Consider the following 22,712-nt stretch of genomic DNA (forward strand, 5'->3'; position numbering starts at 1 on the left):
GGTAGACAGTGATAGAGAAAAATACCCAGTATCAACCTCAGGCCTCCACAGAGGTGCACACATGGGCATGAAGAGCCACACACATACCCCAACACACATGAACACATATGCTAGCACACACATACACACAGACTCAAAAAGCCCCTAGCAATAAGTGACTTATGGTCTCCTAAAATCAAGATAGTAAATATAAAACAGAAAGCCATAATACTTAATCACTTTTTATTGCTATTAAGTTTGTTAGTCTTTATTAAAACAAAAAAATATATTCCAAACACTAAAGTACATGATATTTATAAAAATATACAAAGTGAAAGAAAAAGTACATTTCTATTATACTGGTATTTTATTCTATACCAAGTGTTTACATCCAGGATGTCATGGAGGTAGCTTCCTTTTGTACCTAAAAGTAAAAATAAATCCACTTAATAGAAGCCAGTAGGATAGGGTTCATTTTTTTAATTATCTAATAGCTCTACTATAGTAATATGAATATGGTGAAGAGCCATCCAAAAACTCACAACATCAACCTTTGGCCTACAGATCACTCATACAACACACACACACACACACACACACACACACACACACACACACACAAACACACACAGAGCAAACCAAATACTTGCTGGCACACGCAACAGATAATAGCAATACACTGTCACAGACCTAATAAAAATCTCAAAGCTAAAAGTTTTCTGGTATTCATTTCAATGTAATTTAACATAAAATATCTAACGTTACGACCTTTTTTAAAAAATACATTTAATATTACTAAAATTTGAAAACTTACAATCAATAGATGAACAATCCAAATCTGGTTTCCCTACTCTACAGAAGTGAGTTAGTTTGTTTCAATCTAACTAAAGGGATTAGTCAAAAAGTAAGGGAGCTGGAGAGATGGTTCAGTAGTTAACAACCCCTGCTATGCAATTATGAGAACTAGAATTCCAATCCCATTAGCCATGTCACAAGCTAAGCACTTGTAACCACAGCTCCTAAGAAGACAGAGACAGGAGAACAGCTATGACTTCTTGACTTCCACATGTACATACACTCACACAGACACAGACATACACCCCCCACCCCCCCACAAGTACATATATACATAAATACATACATCTTTAAAAATAAGAAATGGTTATAAGACCCTACTTACAAGGATGCCGCACTTTGGCTATAGTACATAGAGAACTCAATCTGGAATTGACTGGGAAACATCCTCCCTGCTGGCTAGGTTTCAAAGTTCCAAAGGGTCCTAGACAGGCTACTAAGGAAGAGAAACAGCCAACAAGTGCTAGACCTTGCATGCTATGAACCTGCCAGCCAAGACATGCCCTGAGTACAAGAGCAGTGTGACTGTTATAGGGCTAAAACCTTTTTCTGATTGGATCTGAGGCTGCTCCACAGCATCGAATTCATGCCTGATACTGTAAATCTGGTCAATAACCAATGGCTGGAACAGTCATAGGCCTTAGGAGGGAACCGAGTATGGCTGCTAAAAGTCTTGTTATCGAAGAACCTTCTAAACACGTGTATTTACACCCATAGATTAGTGCTGCTCTCAGCCTTAGTCAGAGAAACGGCATTTTGCCATGGACAGCAGTTAATGAAGACTCCTAACTGGTCAAAGTGCTGAAGATATGTGACTGGGAGTGTTCAACTCTAACGGGACACTTATATCAACTCCCATATCCCAAGGCAAAGGAAACATCTAGGAAGAAAGGAGGGGAAGAATCCTAGAGCTTGAAGATGGGGAACAGTACTGTGAAATGCTGGTACCCTCATGAACTCACAGTAACTGGGGGTTCCTGCACAAGATTAAGGCAGTCATACAAAAGGCCCTAGGTTCAATCCCTAGCATCTCAAAAAGGAAAAAAGGGGGTGGGGGTTGCACTAGAACAAGACAGCTCAGTAGTAAGAACATTGCTACCAAATCTAACAACCGGAATTCAACCTGATAACCCACACAGTGGAAAGAGAACCAACCCTGAAAGTTGTCCTGTGAACGTCACACTTGCACTGTGGTGTGTTTATATATATTACACATGAATGTACCCCCCACACACACACACATCAATTAATCAATCTATCAACACATAAAAAAAAAAACCCAGTCAAAATTTCAGGATGCATATAGGAGGGGGTGAAGAGCCCCACTCCTGAGTAACCATTGGCCATTGACAGCTGTTAAGAGGAGTCATCCATGACAGTTGTATAGCTTGGTCTGTTTGTGGGACCCCTAGCAGCGGGATCAGGACCTGTCCCTGGTACATGAGCTGGCTTTGGAACCTATTCCCCATGCAGGGATGCCTCAGCACAGCCTTGATGTGTGAAGCAGGGGGAGGAGCTTGGCCTTGCCTCACCGTGATAAGCCATGCTTTGCTGACTCCCATGGGAGGCCTGCCCCTTTATGAACAGAGGAGGAGTGGGTGGGGTAGGGTGGAGGTGGAGGACAGCAAGGAGGTGGGGAGAGGGAACAGGAAGAGAGGAGGGAGGGAAAACTGTGGTTGGTATGTAAAATAAATGAAAAAACTTAATGGAAAAAAAAGGAGTCATCCTCTTCACGAGTGGCCTCTGGGAGGCTGCTCATGCTCCACTGGGTGATGTCCCCACACCGTGCACACATGGGCAGCACTAATTGGACTCAGTGGGTTATTTTAAAAGAAATGAAATTGGGAGAGAGACGTGTTGAGAGGGGGTCCAGAGGGAGTTAGGGGATTGAAGGATAGAAGGCTAAATGCATGGTATACATGTATGAAATGTTAAAAGAAGAAACTGTTAAATTACATTTTTAAAAAGCTCAACCTCCTCAAGATTAAATATAGTAATAACACCATGGACTACCTCCATTTCATTTTGTGTTCTTGAATTCATTGATCCATGTTCAAAAACCAGTGAAGTCGCTGATTTATACGGCAGACAATGTTACAGGTGACCATCTGAACAGCTAGGTCCATTTGAATGCTAAGGTCAGTGACATCGTCAGCTGAGAGCACAGTAAAGGGCCCTTACCTGCTTATAACTATGGAAAGGGGACATCAAGGCAGAGACTGTTCAGCATCTGCTACCCCAAATCCACTCTACCTTTGGACATGTTGGCTAAGGACAATACAAAAAGCCACTTGTCTCAGGTTGCTCAGCTGTCAAATGACTGCAGTCACAACGGCTTCCTTAAATTCTGTCTCTAATTAAATGTCTAAACACCATTCAGAGAAGAACAAATAAATTACTGCTTTCCAGTTACCTTATTTAGCTCTGGAAACAGTTCCTGTATCACAATGTCCAGCAAAACATAGGTCAGCTGCAGCACGAAAACATGTAATAAAATGTAAGGTACTAGACAGTAAAAATGACAAGCACAAAATCCAGGACTCTGGTAATCACTAAGTGAGAGGGCAGGGAACGCAATGGCAACATAAAGCATAAAATATACCTAACACCCACCAATAATGCTCTACCCTTAAAAGCATGGTAGAGACCTTTGTGAATAAAAAAAAAAAACTGACACTATTATATTTCACCCATAATTATGTAAATTTTTTGAACAAGTTTTAAATAAACAAGCAGAACATTGAAATTATATTAAAATTTCAACAAAATATACAGGGACTATATATATAAAAATGTTAGCTGGTTATTCTATGACTTGAGTTACCAAAATTTAAATGTTTACTTCATGTCATAAATTTTCTATACATTCAAAACTTTCTACTAAGAAGATACATTAACTTTAATACTACATGTTGCAAAGAAAGACAGCCTGCAAAAACAGTATATATGGATTTTCCTATCTGAACGCTTAGATTACATAGACTTGATTTTGTACAGTGACTCATACACCTTGTTGCTCAGCAAACCACACCAATGCTAGCCTACTTACCTGCTTGTTGAGCACTGGCTGCTGCAAGCCATCAAACAGAAGCCTGATGCTTTCGTACTTGGTTTCTTCACCAATACACTTGACTATCAGATCTAAACAAGAAAGTCACATGTGAAAACAGTTCATAATGTCACCACTAGCTGCCTCTTAAAGTAAAATGCCTCCTCTGTTCACAGACAACATGTAAAAGCTGTCAGTCAGTATTTCTCAAACCAGCTTTTGCAAGAAGCTCCTAGAAACAAGTTTTATGGTCATGTCAAAAAAATGTAGTTGTCATTAATCCTTCTGGAAGTTTACAATGCACAGGTCGTACTGCAGCATATAAATCAACTACCACTAAGTGATAAAAAGACTTAAAATTATACATATTTTATTACACATTAGGGTAAAGCAAACCAATTTTTTTAAGATTTATTTTTTCCTGTTTTTTGTTTGTTTGTTTATTTATTTATTTATTTATTTATTTATTTATTTATTTATTTATTTAGTAAAACCAAAACTTACTCCAAGCCACAGTCATCCTAGGGTCCCCCCTGCCATATAGCCTGCTGTGGGATGTATGGCAAATGTGTTGCTAATTAATCAATAAAACACTGATTGGCCGTTGGCTAGGCAGGAAGTATAGGCGGGGCAAGGAGGAGAATAAAGCTGGGAAGTGGAAGGCTGAGTCAGAGAGACACTGCCAGCCACCACGATGAGAAACAGCTCATGAAGATGCCGGTAAGCCACGAGCCATGTGGCAAGGTATAGATTAAAGGAAATGGATTAATTTAAGCTATAAGAACAGTTAGCAAGAAGCCTGCCACGGCCATACAGTTTGAAAGCAACATAAGTCTCTGTGTTTACTTGGTCGGGTCTGAGAGGCTGTGGGACTGGCAGGTGAAAGAGATTTGCCCTGACTGTGGGCAAGTCAGGAAAACTCTAGCTACAATAGCCTCCCTGGTTCTGTTAGAACAAGATTTACTTTTAATTATATATACAGTTTGTGTTTGTGAGGAAAGATGTGCAAATGAGTGTCAGTGCCCAAAAAGGCCGGAAGAGGGCATTAGAGTTTCTGGAACTTAATGTTCTCTGCTAGGACAGTATGTTACACCGTGCCCACCCCCACCCCCCATCCCCATCCCGCCAGGCCCCTCAGCCCTGAGACAGAGTTTCTCTGTGCAATAGCCCTGGCTGAATCAGAACCTACTCTGTGGAATAAGCTGGCCTCCAACTCAGAGAGCCACCTGCTTCTGCCTCCCGAGTGCTGGGATTCATAGTGTGAGCTATAATGTGTCCAACTGTACACTAAACTGTACTCTTAACTACTGAGCCGTCTCTCCAGCCCCCAAGCAAAAGAATTTAAACTGCAATGATATTTGTGCATTTGTGTACACACATATAGAAATACACAGAACAATGTCTATAACCAGATGTGGACACCTGTAACTTCGTCATTTGGGAAGCAAAGGTAGGAAGATGAATGCAAATGAGGCCAGTCTGCTCTACACAGCAAGTTCCATAGGAAGCCAGCCACATAACAGACCCTGTTTCAGAAAAACAAAAACCAACCAAACAAACAAAAGACCCTGATTATTGTGTGAGCAGAAATAACCTTGTCTTAAATTTTAGGGGTGAGCCAAATATGGCAGCTCAGACGTATAAATTCTAGTACTCAAAAGACTTAAGCAAGAGAACTGTTGCAAGTTAGAAGCCAGCCTGGGCTCCTACTGGAGAGTCTATCTCAAACAAACAAAATACTAGTGATATCAACAAAAGAACAAATTGCATTTATGAATGGTTAACTATTTCTAAGATTAAAAACTCATAATAACTACTAGTTTCAATAATCACATTGCAACTTCAGAGGGGTGCTGATCTATATGAAACTGAGTTATTTAAGCATTATACCTGGAATGTAATTCATCATTTCTTCAAAAGTCTGTTTTGCTCCTTTTTGCTTATCTTGGAGGGACCGAGGTTCAGTATTTTCACAAAATATAGCATCTAAAAATGAGTACAAGAAAATTATACAATTATTCTCCAATTTATACACAGTATTTCCTAATAGAAACGTTAGTTAAAACAAACAAAGAAAGCACCCTTTACTTTCTTAGCTCTAACTAAAATCACAAGCACACAACACGAAGAAAGACGGCTCAGATGCAAACCTCGGAGAAGCGTTATGAGGGAAACGAGCCGGTGCTCCTGAAAGAGCTGCTCGAGCTTGCACTGCAGGTAGTAGTCAGTGTACATTTCCAGTGTGTTCTTGAAGAGGATTCGAGTGCCCATCAAAAGATGATGAAGCCAATCTGGAACTTGAAAAACTACTCGTCCTGAGGAAAACCAATTGAGAATCAACTGAGATGGTTGTTGCTCAAGATGATAAATGCATACAAGCAACAGGGGTCAGTTTTACTCACAATCACTAGTAACTTTTACATGTTCAAGGCCAATGTATCAAATCTGTGAAAGGAGTGTCTTTTACAAAGCTGAGGTAGGGCTGTTATGTGCATCAGGAGGCAGATTAATGACGAACAACTCAGAGCAGTTAGACCTTACCTACATACATCAGGTAATCATAGACTCCGTCCACAGTCATCACCTCCATGAAGTAGTTCTGATTTTGCTTTCGCTCTGTAGTCTCAGCACGGTTTGCATTATTCTTAAACAGATCATTGAAAAGCTGAAGTAAAAATTGAAATAATAAAGAGATGTACAATTTATTGCACCTACTGATAATAATCACTAAAGGTAAAAGAACAAAAATGGCATTAAGAAAGTTTAAAATCTGTTTTCAAAGTTTCACATTTGTAACCAAAGCTACAATAAAAACATATACTCCTCTCAAACTATTACATAAAAGAGTATATTCACTTCTGACATTAGTTAATTCATTATCCATAAAGAATTTTTTTTTCTTTTCTTTGTGCATGCGTGTGTGTGTGTGTGTGTGTGTGTGTGTGTGTGTGTGTGTGTGTGTGTTTTAAACTATTCTGTTTGGTTGTTTGCTTTGTGGTGCTTGGTTGTTCTAAACCTGAGCTTCATGCAAGCAAGGCAAGTGCTCTACCACTAAGCAATATCCCTGCCCCCTCATTTTTACTGTTAATTTTTCAGAGAGATGCAGAGATAGGGCAAAGCTATGTAGCTCCAGACTGGCTCCTCCTTGGCCTCCCAAGAGCTAGGTTTTACAGGAATGCACCACAACAGCTGCCTCCCTTCCTTCGTGTTATGGATGTTAGTGTTCTGCATTTGGTCTCACTCTTAGCCCAAACTGGCCTGGAATCCAGTATGAAACTCAGGCTGATTCAAACTTTTTTGTTTTGTTTTGTTTTGTTTTTCAAGACAGGGTTTCTCTGTATAGCCCTGGCTGCCATAAACTTGCTCCGTAGACCAGGCTGGCCTCGAACTGACAGAGATCCGCTTTTCTCTGCCTCCCAAGTTCTGGGGTTAAAGGCATGGGCCACTACCACCTAGCAGACCTCAAACTCTTGGCAGTTCTCCTGCCTCGGCCACCTAAGATGCTCTCCTTTGTTTACATAAATCCGAAGAAACAAACTAATTTGTAATGGTGTGTAAACATATTACCAACAGCTAATTTTAAACTAGTATGATTTAAAAATCACAAATTGCTCACAAATACACAGATATAAAAAAGTTCACCTTTATACAAAGTTCATTTGTGCACTATTATTCAAACCCAAAACAGTTTAATTAATACAGAGAAAAACTGTTCTGGGGATCAGCTTAGTTGGACAAGTACTTGTCTAGCATGCATGAAGCCTTGAGTTCTATCCTCGGCACCACACAACACTGTGTGTGGTGCATGCCTAGACTCCCAGCACTCAAGAGGTAAATGCAGAAGGAGCAGTTCAAGGTCATCTCTGCTGGCTACACAGTGAAGGCAAAGCCAGCCTAGACCACATTAGATCCTACCCCAAAAAGACAAAGCAGTCCTACTGATCAAATCTTATAACAAGCAATGACTCTGTGGGCAGTAACAATCTAATATATGTTAGGTAATTCATTCTAACAAAGTCATTGTTTTCTTCATTTATGCAACCATCCAACAAACATTAAGTTCTATGAGCCAGAGATCATACAAAGAGCAGTAAGTGCAAAAGAGAACAGAAACTGAACATCTAATAGAAACAGATCAAGAAATACGCAAACTAAAGTCAGGCCTGGTGGCACACACACCTTAAATGTCAGTACTTGGGAGGCAGAGGCAGTCGGATATCTGTGAGTTAGAGGCCAGCTAGGACTACACAGTGTACCCTCCCCGGGGGTGAGGGAGGAGATGAAGATAAGAGAAACAGAGCAGCGGCTACCATAGAGGAAAGTGTATTTAACTGTACCTGAAGATGAATCTTCCCTCACCCACCTACATTTTAAGTTTAATTTTTCATTAGAAAACACAGAAAGGGAGAAAACCCAGCCCCCTATAATCCTAACTACTGTACTTGCTGTATATCCCTGTCTAGTGTCTGAACAGATCTGTAATCATTTGGATTCAAGAGAGCATTCCCTGGAGTTGCGTACTTAGCTCAGTGGTGGAGTACTTTCCTAGCATGCATAGTGCTGTGAGTTTGGTCTCCAGTTTAAAAAAAAAAAAAAAATTAAGAAAAAAAAAAAAAACCCAAAAAGATCAAAAAATGTTTTTCTACTTTCTTCACTGAGTTAAGTATCCATATTGTGCTTTGTATATTTTCATTAATATGATTTATCTGCCGATAACATTCTTTAAGATAATTAATCAGGCCTGTAATGCTAGAATTCATTTCTAAATGTCCCTTCTATAAGAAAATTTTAGCAGGTATCTTTACATATTATAGGCTTTTCTGTTAATTTACTTTCTTCTGTGAGGTCAAAGAGTATAAACACATGACGACCTATCGTTATATAATACCAAAATTTCTTATCCTAAAGACTGAGCCCATTCACAAGCCACCAGTAAAGTAAATTTCCAGTAATGACCACTTGCCTCAACTTTGCAAATGTGCCCTCTGTGTATGAAAATTCACACTCCAGTATACATCCTCTTTCCTTATGCTTCCCCCTGGACAATGCTCTGTGATGCTGCCCATCAGACAGCTAATATTCCAACACTCACAAGTATGCTAGAATGAAGGCCACCTAAAGGAGAAGCTCCGAAAACTTCAGCTGTTTTTGAGTTTCAACATGAAGGTGTATTCCCAATCCAGGAGAGAAGTGGGGATTACCAGGCAGGGGGTGTGCACTTGTACCTGTCTGCATCTGTCTCTAGGGAGCCACACTCTCAAGAACGGGGCTGAGAACAACTTTCAGCGATGGCTGAGGAGAGGAAAAAAGTGAGGCTCATGTTTTAATTTCTCCTCTTGAACATGTTTTTCCCTATAGCCTTTAATGGAATTTCTACGTTCAATACAGGAGAAAATGGGGGGCGGTGTCAAGTGTTTTGTCTGAACTGTCTGCAGAAAACAGTGAACCATTATTGAAAACAACAGCAGACTCGGAGGGAACAGTTTTTTAATTCTAAAAGTAAGCAACACAACTCTTTCAAAAGTCTGGATGGCTGGGTGGTGGCGCATGCCTTTAATCCCTGCACTCGGGAGGCAGAGCCAGGCGGATCTCTGTGAGTTCGAGGCCAGCCTGGTCTACAGAGCAAGTTCCAGGACAGGCACCAAAAATACACAGAGAAACCCTGCCTCTAAAAAAACTAAAAAGTCTAGATGGGTTTAAACAGCAGACAGATGAAAAATAAACAAGCTGCAGATGGATCAGGATAAACAGAGACACAAACAGTGGGAACGAGGGGGACAGAACACTGGAGAGCACTGGACGACGATGCTGGAAACAGAATGAGAATTGCATCCGTGCTGAAGGGAGACAGTGAAGGAATGGAAAAGGCATGGCTGCACAGAGAATAGCCGAGAACTTTTCAAAACCAGTAAGAACACCAAGACTGAAAAGTCAGCCCAGGGCCGTCCCTTGCAGCGTCTCCCGCACGCCCCCCCCCCCCACAGCTGTCTTCGGCATTACTTACTGCCTCTTTACACAATGTGCAGTACCTTCTTGTTGTTTTCAGAAGTGGGGCTGAGAATAGTCAGTTCTGGTCTACTCGGTTTAGGTTTTGGGGATTCACAAGAGTTAATGAAACTCATGATGAATGGTTCCAAGTGCTGACCTTTCTGTGGTGACAGAGGAGATAAGCACTTTTAATATCACAGAAGCCATACAATTCATCAGTAATTAAGAACATCACCATCATTTATAAATATACATAAATTGGTAATTCACCTCTTTCATTAGTTTTCCAGGAACAGACTTTATAATTTTCCCTGTAATTAAAAATAAAATATTAATTTTATGAAAATATAACTGTTTAATTGTTTACATGAACATTTCACTAGGTAGTTTTAAACAGTAAATAGTCAGATAAAAAGCCAAGGCTGTATAAACTATTTATAATTTATCATTTCACATTTCAACATAAATTTATAATAAAGGTGATACCCCAAACTATTTCACAGATACATTGGGATTTAATGTAAAAATAAGTCGTGAAGACGTACTAGAGATGCAAGAAGCTCACTGCTGGTAAATGTTAGTGTACAGCAAGGAGATGAGAACATAATCCTCTACTTTGATGTCTATTTGACCTAATGTTTATTCATTTGCCCACTCATTCATTTACTCCTTCCCTCCTGTCTCCCGTCCTTTTTTGTCTTTGGTGCTGGAACCAAACCTAGGGCCTTTACATGTCAGGCAAATGGTCTGCCATTAGCTTCATGCTTTGCCCAGAAAAATTTTATAAAGATGTTTCAACAGGACTGGAGAATTGGCTTAGCGATTAAGAGAACTTGTTGCTCTTCTGAGGACCTGAGTTGGATTCTCAGTCCAAGTTGAGCACCTCACAGCTGCCTTTAACTTCAGCTCCAGGGGATCTGATTGCCTTTTCTTGATTCCATGGGCACCTACACACAACATGGCATGCACACACACACACAAACACACACCTATACACACAAATTCAAAAAAGTTTTTTAAAATGCTTTCAGAAGATTTTAAACAATGATGACTATATCATACTGAAACATACACAAAAGTTAGTCAAATATATAAGAATGTTTTGAGAAATATTTAAGCTACTGGAATAGTTGATATTCTAAATTTTTAAATTTTTCCATTCTAGACAGGCATGGCACATACCCATCACTCCCAGTGACTGTGGCAGGAGGATCAAGAGTTCAAGGACATCCAAGACTATGTAGCAAGACCCTTTCTCCAAAACAAGGAGAGGAAAAAAAAAAAAAACCTATGCTTTCCCAAATTATTTATTGTTTATATCTCCTGGTTCCCTTATCAAAAATACTAAACATCTGAAGACTTTATCAAGTATTTAGAAAATAACATACAAATTAATCTAAATTTCCAAATACAACTTAAATTTCTTCTAAATTTCTTTAAATTTCTTCTACCAAATTCCATTTGGTAGGCATAACAATCCTAAGAAACAACGACAAAGACTTTTTTTAATGACAGAGAAACTATCCAATCCTCTCACAGCCTACTACCAAATCACTAGTCCATCTGTCTGTCTACTGGCTTCTTCTGCCCTGGAAAACTGGATTCTTAAACTCAGTAAGTGCAAAACTGTTCTAAAATGATCAAAAATCACAAAAAGCAACACATGCATTCAGTTGTTTATATTTTTTCACCTCCTGTCAAACCTAATAGGAAACCAGGTTAAATTAACTCTATTTCCTAAATACCAAATATAACCAAGTATAAAAAGGTCCTCACAATTTCTCCTGAGAAGAAGGCTACACATAACAAATGCTTTAAATCAACTAAATGTGTTCATATAGAGGTTTAAAGGGAAGCTGGTTCAGTTCTACTTAAACCTGTATCTTAAAAGACATTCTGAGAAACACTGGATTTATCATATATTGGCTTCAACAATTTTATACAAATATTTCTAGCAAGTTAGTTTAGCTAATTTGAACTTTACATAAAAGAAATGTTGTAGCCAAGCAGTGGTGGTGCACATATTTAATCCCAGCATTTGGGAGGCAGAGGCAGGTGGATTTCTATGAGTTTGAGGCTAGTCTGGTCTACAAAGTGAGTTCCAGAACAGTCAGGACTATTACACAGAGAAACCCTGTCGTGAAAAATAAAAAAAAAAAGAAAAGAAAAAAGTTGTATTTATTGATTTTCATGTGTGCTTTGTGTCTTTCATTTGACATGTGCTTTGTTTTGAGATGGGGCTCAAACCCAGGACCTCATGCATGTGGAATAAATAGGCAAATCCCAATGTCACACTTCTAAGACTCATCCACACTGTTGCAAGTTACTTCAAGCTACAGGCATTTATTTCTACAGGACTCAACATTAAGACTCTATAGTTTGGGGCTGGAGAGATAGCTCAGTGGTTAAGAGCACTGGCTGTTCTTCAGAGGACACAGGTTCAGTTCCCAGCACCCACATGGTGGCTCACAACTCTCTGTAGCTCCAGTTCCAGAGGATCCAACATCCTCACACAGAGCTACATGTAGGCAAAACACCAATGTGCATGAAATAAAATTAAATAAATTGAAATATATATATATATATATATATATATATATATATATATATATATTTTAAAGACTCTACAGTTTATCTGTCCATTCTTTCAATAATGAATTTTCATGCTGTTTCTAGCTTGAACTATGATCACAATCTGGCTATAAACATTCTCAAACACAGATATAAGATCCTCGACAGTAAATAAATGAAAAGAAATTATATAACTTGAAGTTAGAGGGGGGAAAAGGCCCAGATGAGTCTCTATATCAAACATCAAAAGCTATGGTATTTTTAAAGAAATTTTATTAAAGTTACTCATATGAGTGATGACTACGTATATTTACATCTGCTGGAAACACACTATCACTTATTTTTCTTATATGTATACCTAAGGATGGGGATACATCCTTAGAAATTTGCTGCTAGGTGATTTTGTTGCACAAACTTCAAAGAGTGCCCTTACACAAACTTATGACAGCTATAAGTCACCAGGTGACATAATTTAAAGGACCACTGTCATTTATGCAATCTGTCATTGAGTAAAGCACTGTTGTGCAATACATAACCTTATTTAAATATACAAATAAATGCAAGGATATTACTGGCTAATAGTTTTCTGTGATAAAACAAGTGGTTAGAAGTGACTAGTAAAATAATCAGGATAACATATCTCTAACTTCAAAAGAAGTCCTTTGGAATTTATCACACAGCCATCCATATTTTCAAAACCATTTTTCTACACTAGTCTGAAAACACTGTTTTTACATATATATATATATATATATATATATATATATATATATATATATATTTTTTTTTTTTTTTTTCAAATGACTTACCAAGATTTACATCTGGAAGTATCTTATCAAGAAACTGTGTTTCTCCACCATTAGGGGAGAGAAAGTCTGCCAGAAGTTGACTGTTACTCAGTTCCGGATGCTGCAGAAGTTTCTTCAATAAACAGAACAGAGGAGGGAAACAGATCAGAAACACAGAAGCATAATCAAACTGGTCTAAAATGATTGTAAACAAACAAAAAGCAAGAAACCTTAAGTCACCAAAATGTATTTCCTATTTAACCAAATGACTTTTAAGATGATTATATTATCCACTGAAATAATTTACATTGCTTACGTATATATTTTTGTAAATGATTACAGTGTTTGTGTAACACAATGTACATATACTGAGAAACATGGGAAGTCAATTCTGAGTGGTGACTGGTAGAGAGCTGATCCTAGGGAACCAAAAAGCAAAACCTACAAACTATATAATAAAAAGGACTAAGTAATAAAGCGAGAAGGACAATTCCCAAGCTGAGAAAGTTAAGCATCAAATCAGAGTTCAACATTCTTAGAATACATTTAATTTTTTTATACTAAAAGGTTTTCTTTTTAAGTCTTTCATATTAAGATTTTAATTAGCATAAAACCAATTAAAGCCCTCTCCAAGAAATAGCTATTATTTTATTGGTCATTAATTTTAAAAAAATACTGAGGATCAGGGATATAGACCAGTGGTAAAGTGCTTAGCTGACATGTGCAAGACCCTAAGTTTGATTCCCAGTGTCACAAAACAACAATACAAACAGTATATATATGATTTTTTCCCCCTGAGACAGGGTCTCACTATGTAGCTCTTTCTGGCTGTCCTGGAACTCACTATGTAGACCAGGCTAGCCTCAAACTCACCAAGATCTAACTGCCTCTGCCTTCCAAGTGCTAGCATTAAAGGTGTGGACCACCATGCCCAGCCAAAAGTTCATTTTAAAATACACATAGAAAAAGGTATGTTGGGCTGGAGAGATGGCTCAGAGGTTAAGAGCACTAGCACTTCCAGAGGTCCTGATTTCAATTCCCAGCAATCACAATCATCTATAATGAGATCTAGTGCCCTATTCTGGAGTACAGGCAGAACACTGTATATATAATATGTAAATCTTTAAAAAAAAAAAAGAAAAGAAAAAGGTATGTTTTAATTCTGTGGACAGGTATTACAGAGCAAAGCATGCATGGTGAACAAGAGACATCTGCATATCCATGTTTACTGTGATACTACTCACAATAGCCAAGTTTCAGAATCAGACCAAGATACTTACACATCAACAACAGGTCATGGATAAGTAAATGTATTGTGCATGCACACTGCTGTTTCATTCAGTCACAAAGAACAAAGTGATGTAATTTACCAGAAAAATTAATGGAACTGGAATCATCATATCAAGCAAATAAGCAACTCTCAGAAAGATAAATATTATATATTTTGTCCCATAAGATTCTAGATTTTTTAAAAAAAGATATGAAAGTGGAAGAGGGCTATTTAGGAAGAGGAAGGCAACCAGCTGGAGGTGGGGAAGGAGGAAAACAGAACAAAGGGTTACGAGGGAAGTGAATATGATCGAAATACATCATCCACACATACGGAAACGGCATAATAAAAACATTATTTTGTACAATGAATATATGCAAATAAAAACGTGAAGAAATAAATGAGGAAAAGAGGAAAAAAGCACATGCACATAAGAGAAGAGAAACACACTGGAGTTATTGATGTCTCGAATCCAGCACGTGAGGTGGTGCCGCAGCAACACACAGAGCATGGGCACTGGTGCTTACCTGCAGGTATTCCTGAAACTCCTCTCTCTTTGACTTTAAGAACTCATAGTTTTTGGGACCAATGATCCTTTTGGATGGAAGCTGAGCATCAGGAAACGTGCCTGAAATTGGTGCATAAAGTTCTTACTATTTTGGCTATTTGAAACTACTATGAAAATTCAGGTTCACAATACTGCCTTGTAGAGATACGACATTATGTTTGAATAATCTTCACACAATCAGAGTTAGATAGCACTTTTTCCAACCACAAACAGCTACTTTTAAACTTTTATCACTAAAAAAAGTTAATGTGCACTATAAAAACTTAAAATATAGATAAGGAAAAAAAGCAGAAAACCAACATTCTTATTTTCAACAGAACTACATACAACTGTCAACATCAACTTACTTAAAGTAAAATTTACTTAAAGTAAAAAAAAAAAAATCCGGCACAAGACCTTTCAAGAAGGCCAATCGCAGAATTATAATGTTTTATATAAGAATGCAACATACCATGAAATTCTGTTAGTTTTGATTCAAGTACATAGAATTCAAGGTATCTTCTATAGACAGACCAATGTTCAGGCTCATGTCCAACTGCAAGTTAAAAATAAGCAATTTTACAACCTACTACGAAAAGTGAAACATTAATAAAACTAAAATGGGGGATATTACATTACAGTCTTTATTTTAGTTATCACATTATCATATTTCATCCCATATTTTAATTCTAAATTATCTAGAAGAAATTGATAAATTTCATTTTTTATGATATGACAAGCAAACAGATGGTTTTCAGTAATAGAATCACAAAGCGGGTAGGAACTTTCAAAAGTATGCAATTACTGTTTTTAAAATTTACAAAATTATTTATTTTTGTATGTTTGTCTGTATACACATGTATGCCATGCCATAGCACACATGTACAAGTCAGAGGACAACTTGTGGGAGTTGGTTCTTTTTCACCATGTGAGTCCCAGAGCAGTAAATCAGGTTGCCTGGCAAGTACCTTCTTTTATTCAGAGTCATTTCACTAGCCCATAAAATCTGAGAATTGTATTTTCCTGCCCCAAAAAAGAAATCAATGTAACAAATGATGAAAATGATATACACTTTTCTCCTTCGGAGGTCATGCTTCCTAAAGGCACATTATGTGGACAGCAAGGCTCTGTGATGTTGATGACTATAGTTATTTTTAGATTATATTTATATTTTACATTTTAATTATTAAGCCAAACTTTTAAAAATAGAGCACAAAAAATTTAAATGTTTGTTCAAAAAATCAGTAACAAAAGCATTTGACCAATAAAAATGAGGCCTGAAGGGGAGATCAGACTCCAGGAAGGGTAATGATTTCACGATGTACTTCCTCAGCAGGACCAACAACAACTACTGTGGAATCAGCATTGCCTCTGACCCAGATGGGTAAGTCCTGCCTGCTACACAGTCATCACAGGAAACATCACAGCCAGCTACTCAGAACAATCTGCTCCTCATTTTATGCTCTGTGTTCCTAAAGTAAAATTAGTTTCTGGAAATATTTTTTGAAAATTCAGTAAGGGAAATGATAAGCACTGGCCTTCATTGCTACTCAGTTAACTAGTCTGAAAACCTCTTAACTAGTCTGTCACTCCCTCACCTCACAGATGCTTCCCCCTTCCTAAGCTTTACTTTAAGTTTCTATTGTCAGACCCAAAATGTACAGGACTTTGTGTTCCCTGTAGACTGAATGCCCCACCTGCTCAACAAAGCTGAGTGGCGAGGATTATTCTGCTGTCAGTGCTGCTCAGTTCTCAATTACAATCCACACCTGAGTCAGCCAAAGGAGAGATACAGCAAAACAAGAAGACATTCGGTAAAGTTGTGTTTGATCATAGTTCATCCAATTCTACTTCGCCTTTAACAAAAAAGGGGAGGGGGATGTGAGGAAAGGAAAAACATGATCAAAATACACTGTATGAAAAAAATGTAATTAAAAAATGGTTAAAATGAAAAAGAAATGGGAAAAGGGAATGTTGTTTGAACTGGTATAATACAAGGGCTGGAGAGACAGCTCAGTACAACCAAGCTTGATAGCTAGGATCCACATGGTAGAAAGAAAACCATTGTCCACAAGTGGCCTCTGTGGTGATATATTGTGTACTCTAATAAAGCTTCACTGCATATAAATTAATGTAGTAAGTTGGTGTAATACTTAATAGAGTGGCAAATGCATTCATGATAGCGAACTAAGTACAACGCTAAGGATGACGGCAACAAAACCAGTCAAAAGAGGCCCGGAGAAGTGGCTCGGGGGCTAAGCACTGGCTGCTCTTCCGGAGGACCAGGTTTGGTTCCCAGCACTCACCGGGTGGTTCACAACCACCTGTAACTCCAGTTCCAGAACTGCAGATACCAGGCGCACACACACACACACACACACACACACACACACACACACACACACATAAACATATAGCCAAAACTCTCACACACATAAGGTAAAAAAGAAATAATCTTTAAAAAACAAAACAAAACAGTAGAAGACCATTACATAAGATTCCTTGGGCTCTGCGGTAACTCAGTGTTGGCTGAATAAATTAGTTAACTGGTAACAAGTAACCTAGGGAACACTAAGCTTTCCTTCGGTTTTTGTTCTGGACACTTATAATCACATTCAATAGTTACAAATGGCGACAAGTTTACACTCAGTAAAGACAGACTCGTGGGCATCTTAGGAAGGCTCAGAAATCTTACCTGCTCGTCTATCGTTTCTTTCAACATCAATACAAAACACAGGAATTCTCTCCTTCTTCTCCTTCCTTTCCGAGGAAGGATCCTCAAAGAAGTCAACATATGGAATGCTGATCTTCCAGGCAGCAAGGTTTCGGGGAGTGTGAGGTGTGCTCACAGCTTCCACTGGAGAATCATCTTCCAGTACCACAATACCTTCCTCAATCTGCAGAAAGTTAGCAGGTGAACTTCATGTTCCTAACATATTGATTTATTTAGAGACAGGGTTTCTCTGTGTAGCTTTGGAGCCTTTCCTGGAACTCACTCTGTAGCCCAGGGTGGCCTTGAACTCAAGAGATCCGTCTGCCTCTGCCTCCCAAGTGCTGGGATTAAAAGCATGTGCCATCACCGCCCAGCCTAATTTTATTTTTTTAACTTAAGAAACTAGGTGATATAAAATTTTCTAAGAAAGTAAAGATAAACAGTTAAACTTTTTGTTTTGTTTTGTTTTTCCAGACAGGGTTTCTGTGTGGCCCTGGCTGTCCTGGAACTCACTCTGTAGCCCAGGCTGGCCTCAAACTCATAGAGATCCACCTGCCTCTGCCTCCTGAATGCTCGGATTAAAAGTGTGCACCACTACCCAGCAAAAAGTTAAACTTAACAAGTTACTAGCATCAACCCATGCTTCATGATATCATCTATAGGTCAAAGTATAAAAGAAAACAGAGAATAGACATTTTAGATTATGGAAAATAGATAAATGATGAAAATATAAAAAGTTCCAGAGGCTAGAGAGATGGCTCAGTGGTTAAGAGCACTGGCTGCTCTTCCAGAGGATCCCAGCACCCACATGGCAGCTCACAACTGTCTGTAATTCCAGTTCCAGGCAACCTGACACCCAAAGCAAAACACCAATGCACATTAAAAGAAAAAATTTTTTTAAAGTTCAACCTTGGTTAATAAAAATTATTATGCTCATATCTTTCATTTTCAGGGTATAAAATTTCATAAATGGCATCACCACCATTGATGTAGTTGACACAAATAAGCTGGATCTGTGGCACATGCCTGATGCATGTCAGCATAGTCTTTCTGAACTTGGCAATATATTTCTACAATGAGTCATTAAACAGTCTTGAATAAGACTGAAAACATTCTTACTTCAACTAATTTTTTAAACTGAAAAGGTAGTCTAAATATATTCACAGTAGCATAAAGAATGTACAATTCAAAAGAAGATCTAAAAAGGATCTACTTCTATAGAATTAGACTTTTGTTTGTTTTGAGATTGGGTTTTTCTGTGTGGAGAGACCCTGGCTGTCCTGCAACTGGCCTGTAGACCAGGATGACCTTGAACTCACACAGATACACCTGACTCTGCCTCCTATGTGCTGGGATTAAAGGCATGTGCCACCATACCTGGTAAATTTAATTTCTTACCTCTTTGCTTCTAAAATCATAAACATCTATAATTTCATTTAATATCTAAAAACAAAATAATTCTTTTAAAAAAAATGATCATTTATAAGCATAGTTCTTTTAAATCCTTCTGAGTCTCTGGGCACCTAGACATCTCTTAGTCACGTTAAAGGAGATAATTACTATAAATAACATATTCATCTTATTTATGTATTTGCTTTTTGAGACAGAGTCTCTTGCTATACAGCCCACACTGGCTTTGACCTGAACATCCTCCTGCTTCAGCTTTGTAGACGCTGAGATTTCAGGTGGGTACCACCATACTCAAGCAAATGTTAATAAAGTAAACTAAGTAATTTTTGTTTTATTTTAAAAAAAGATTCCCTCTAAGAAGGGTGTGGGGAATAAGGAAGACAGGGAGAAAAGGCTAGCTGAGGTTCTCTACTTACTTAAGAAATAATAATGTTTCCTATCTTTGCCTTTCCTATACGTACTTAACTGTCAACTTATTAATGGGCATATTAGGCTCCAGAAATTTATTTGTAAATTAGCTCTGAACTTGAACAGAAGCATATTTTCAGATGCTTTTTGAGACAAGGTCTCACTTCAGCTCTGGCTGGCCTTGAACACATGATTCTCCTGCCTCAGACAGTCATAATCTTATACACCAGGTTTTCATCCCTGAGCCAGTTACCACAGTGATGTGACCCTATCTGTTGTATCCACAGAGCTATGAGCCCTGATGGTACTGTGCTATACAGTGTGCAAAGTGCTTACTATACACCAGGCATCGTTCGTAGTGCCAACTGCTTCTTTAACTCTCCTAATTATACCCCATGTACAACAGATAGCATGGTCCCGATTTCCCTCTGTAAGGGAAGGAAATCACAATAAAATCGGGCAATTTGCCTAAACTCACATAGCAAGTAGGAACCACTGCCAAATATCATTTCAACTTTTCAAATCACACACCAGGGAGATTGGCAATTCCTAGAAAAACAATTCTCAAGGTCCCACAGCTCCTAACTAGCACAGTATTGTGTATGGGCTGTGATAAGATCAGCAGTACAACCTGCTCGGTGTCTTCTAAACTCTAGTAGCATCGTCCTTAGCACTTGTGCTTTCTTTAGAAACAAGATGACTACGCTCACTAACAACTACTTCAAAATAACTAGGAGAGAACACTGTGAATGTTTCCAAAATTAAAAACGTTAAGTAAGGGTTAGAGCTACCAACTACCCTGACCTCATCGTTATTCATTGCATATATGGATCATATATACATATTTATTTACTATACTCTATACCATATGCTATACCATATTATACTATATACCATATGTAAAATTACCATGTATTATTCAAAATAATAATATCAAAATTCAAAATAATAATAATAGTAACAGTAGCAAGGTCACAAAGTGAGGAAATTGAAAAATAAATAAATAAATGGTGAGAAAAGACTCAGGTCTATTGGCAGTTCATGTAAAGGTTAATGGACATAAAGCAAATTTAAAAGATAAATATGAAGTTTTCTGTGTAAAGAACAGAAGGAAAGGACCATCAAGTAGGACTGCATGTGCAAAGGCACAGAAAGGCCCAATAGCATGGTGAGCAAAATACACATACACACAAATAAGGAATCTTACCAAACAGGTCTAGCATGAGGCCTGAGAGCCTACATGGATAAGTTTCACAGTCTAAGCAATGGGAATTGAGGCTTCTAATAACACAAACACTCCTGAAGCATATGGTTGGAAAGAGATAACATCAGGATTGAAACAAAAGCCCAATGAAAAGATGATATAGGGCTAGGAAGATGACTCATTCCATAAACTGCTTGCCTTGCCAACAAAAAGGATCAAGTTAAATCTTCAGAACAGACATGGAAAAGCTATGAGCTGGATGTGGTGGCGTATGCTTTTAATCCCAGCATTCAGGAGACTGAGGCAATACCAGCCTGGCTTTACATAGTGAGCCCCAGGCAAGCCAGGGCTACATAGTGAGACAGAACCTGATTTATTTATCTACTTGTTTGGTTTTGGTTTTGGTTTGAAGCAGGGTCTCACTATGTATCTCTGGCTGGCCTGGAACTCACTATGTAGACTGAGGCGAGCCTCAGAATCAGAGATCTGCCAGCCTCTGCCTTGCAAGTACTTGGATTAAATGTATGTACCACTATTCCCAGCTAATAGACCCTGTTTTAAAAAAAAGCTGTGCACAGTAGTGCAGTAGTCCCCATAGTAGTTCCCACACCAGGAAGGTAGACATTGGCAGGTCCTTGGCTCTCAATGGCATGCTAGCCTAACGTACTTGAGCTCCAGGCCAGTGAGAGACACTCTCTCAATACATAAATAAATAAATAAGGCCAGCAAGATGCCTTAGTAAGTAAAGGTGCTTGCTGCTAAGCCTAGTGACCTAGTTCAATCCCCAGGGCCTACATGGTAGAAGGAGAGAACTGACTCCTTCCAAGTTGTCCCCTGAATTTCACATTCTCTCTCTGAAAAGAAAAAAAAAAAGAGGCATATCATGCCAGATGAATGGCACCTTACTTAGTCCTCTGGCCTTCACATACATGTGCGCGCACACACACACACACACACACACACACCTGCACACATACAAACATACATACACAAGCAAACACAACAAGTAGTAAACTGTTTGACGACCAGAAATGCCTAGGCTTATTTTCCTTAACGATAACTCGGGTCTAAGAAAAAAATTGTAATGGGGTAAGTACAATGAAACTACAAAACTAATAAAAAAAATTAACATTTATATATAAAGTCTGAAAGAAAGGGAAAATAAGTCACCCCACACTTAATGCTACATTAAGCACGAAACTGTAGATATAGCAAGTTGAATTTTTTTTAATTAAATAATTTTCACTTACAAAGTCATCTTCACCTTCAGCCAAACCATAATTGGGCAACATAGCTCCCTCCATTGTAGTACTCTTGAATACTCCTTTAATTTTGCTACCTATTCTGCTGATTCCAAATGATTCTCCTCTTTTTTGTGTGCTTCTAAATATTAAACAAAAACATATCAGGTACATAGTAAATTATTGGCATCTACTATACTATACACAATAGCAAAGAAAAAGCAAATTAGCTTTGAAATCGTAAATTAGAGGAAGACAAACAGTGTTTGGAGTTTTCAGTCACTGATTAAGTCTCAACATCCAGAAGCCAAAATTGTCAGAACATTTAAATTCTTTGTTTGAATGAGATAAAATTTACTAACTAACATTTGAAATGTAGCTAATGCTAACTTCAAAACATTAACTGAACTAAAAGTTTTGAAAGAATGATAGCCCCCTAGTGGTATATAGTTCTCATTGCCACAAGAATTTTGTCAAAACATACACATGTATGAACCTGCCAAACAATTTTTTAAAAACTGTACGTCCATTTAGAATAATGATTCTCAACCTGTGGGCCGTGACCCTTTTGGAGTAGCCTAACAGATGTTTATATTATGATTCATAACAGTAGCAAAATTACACTTATGAAGAAGCAATGAAAACATTTTATGGTTGGGGGTCACTACAACATGAGAAGTGTATTAAAG

At 38.2% G+C, this 22,712-nt stretch overlaps 1 protein-coding gene across 5 annotated transcripts in view; it reads right to left on the reverse strand.

The window, feature by feature from the left end:
* Positions 1 to 205: 205 nt before the first annotated feature.
* Snx14 (sorting nexin 14) overlaps positions 206 to 22,712 on the reverse strand; it is an 82,940-nt gene continuing 60,433 nt past the window's right edge. For 4 of the 5 annotated variants that reach the window (XM_059268333.1, XM_059268331.1, XM_059268332.1 and 1 more), the window contains 13 exons: positions 22,033 to 22,165; positions 17,743 to 17,944; positions 15,520 to 15,603; positions 15,028 to 15,128; positions 13,252 to 13,363; positions 10,142 to 10,182; positions 9,913 to 10,032; positions 6,425 to 6,548; positions 6,034 to 6,198; positions 5,774 to 5,869; positions 3,884 to 3,975; positions 3,248 to 3,304; positions 206 to 403 (listed from right to left, as the gene is read on the reverse strand). In XM_059268333.1, the coding sequence (XP_059124316.1) occupies positions 365 to 403; positions 3,248 to 3,304; positions 3,884 to 3,975; positions 5,774 to 5,869; positions 6,034 to 6,198; positions 6,425 to 6,548; positions 9,913 to 10,032; positions 10,142 to 10,182; positions 13,252 to 13,363; positions 15,028 to 15,128; positions 15,520 to 15,603; positions 17,743 to 17,944; positions 22,033 to 22,165 (1,366 nt within the window). In that variant the 3' untranslated portion in view covers positions 206 to 364. The remainder of the gene's footprint in view (positions 404 to 3,247; positions 3,305 to 3,883; positions 3,976 to 5,773; positions 5,870 to 6,033; positions 6,199 to 6,424; positions 6,549 to 9,912; positions 10,033 to 10,141; positions 10,183 to 13,251; positions 13,364 to 15,027; positions 15,129 to 15,519; positions 15,604 to 17,742; positions 17,945 to 22,032; positions 22,166 to 22,712) is intronic. The other variant, XM_059268335.1, reaches the window with a different exon arrangement.

This window comes from Peromyscus eremicus, chromosome 7 (genome assembly GCF_949786415.1).
Source record: "Peromyscus eremicus chromosome 7, PerEre_H2_v1, whole genome shotgun sequence".
Classification (NCBI taxonomy): Eukaryota; Metazoa; Chordata; class Mammalia; order Rodentia; family Cricetidae; genus Peromyscus; species Peromyscus eremicus.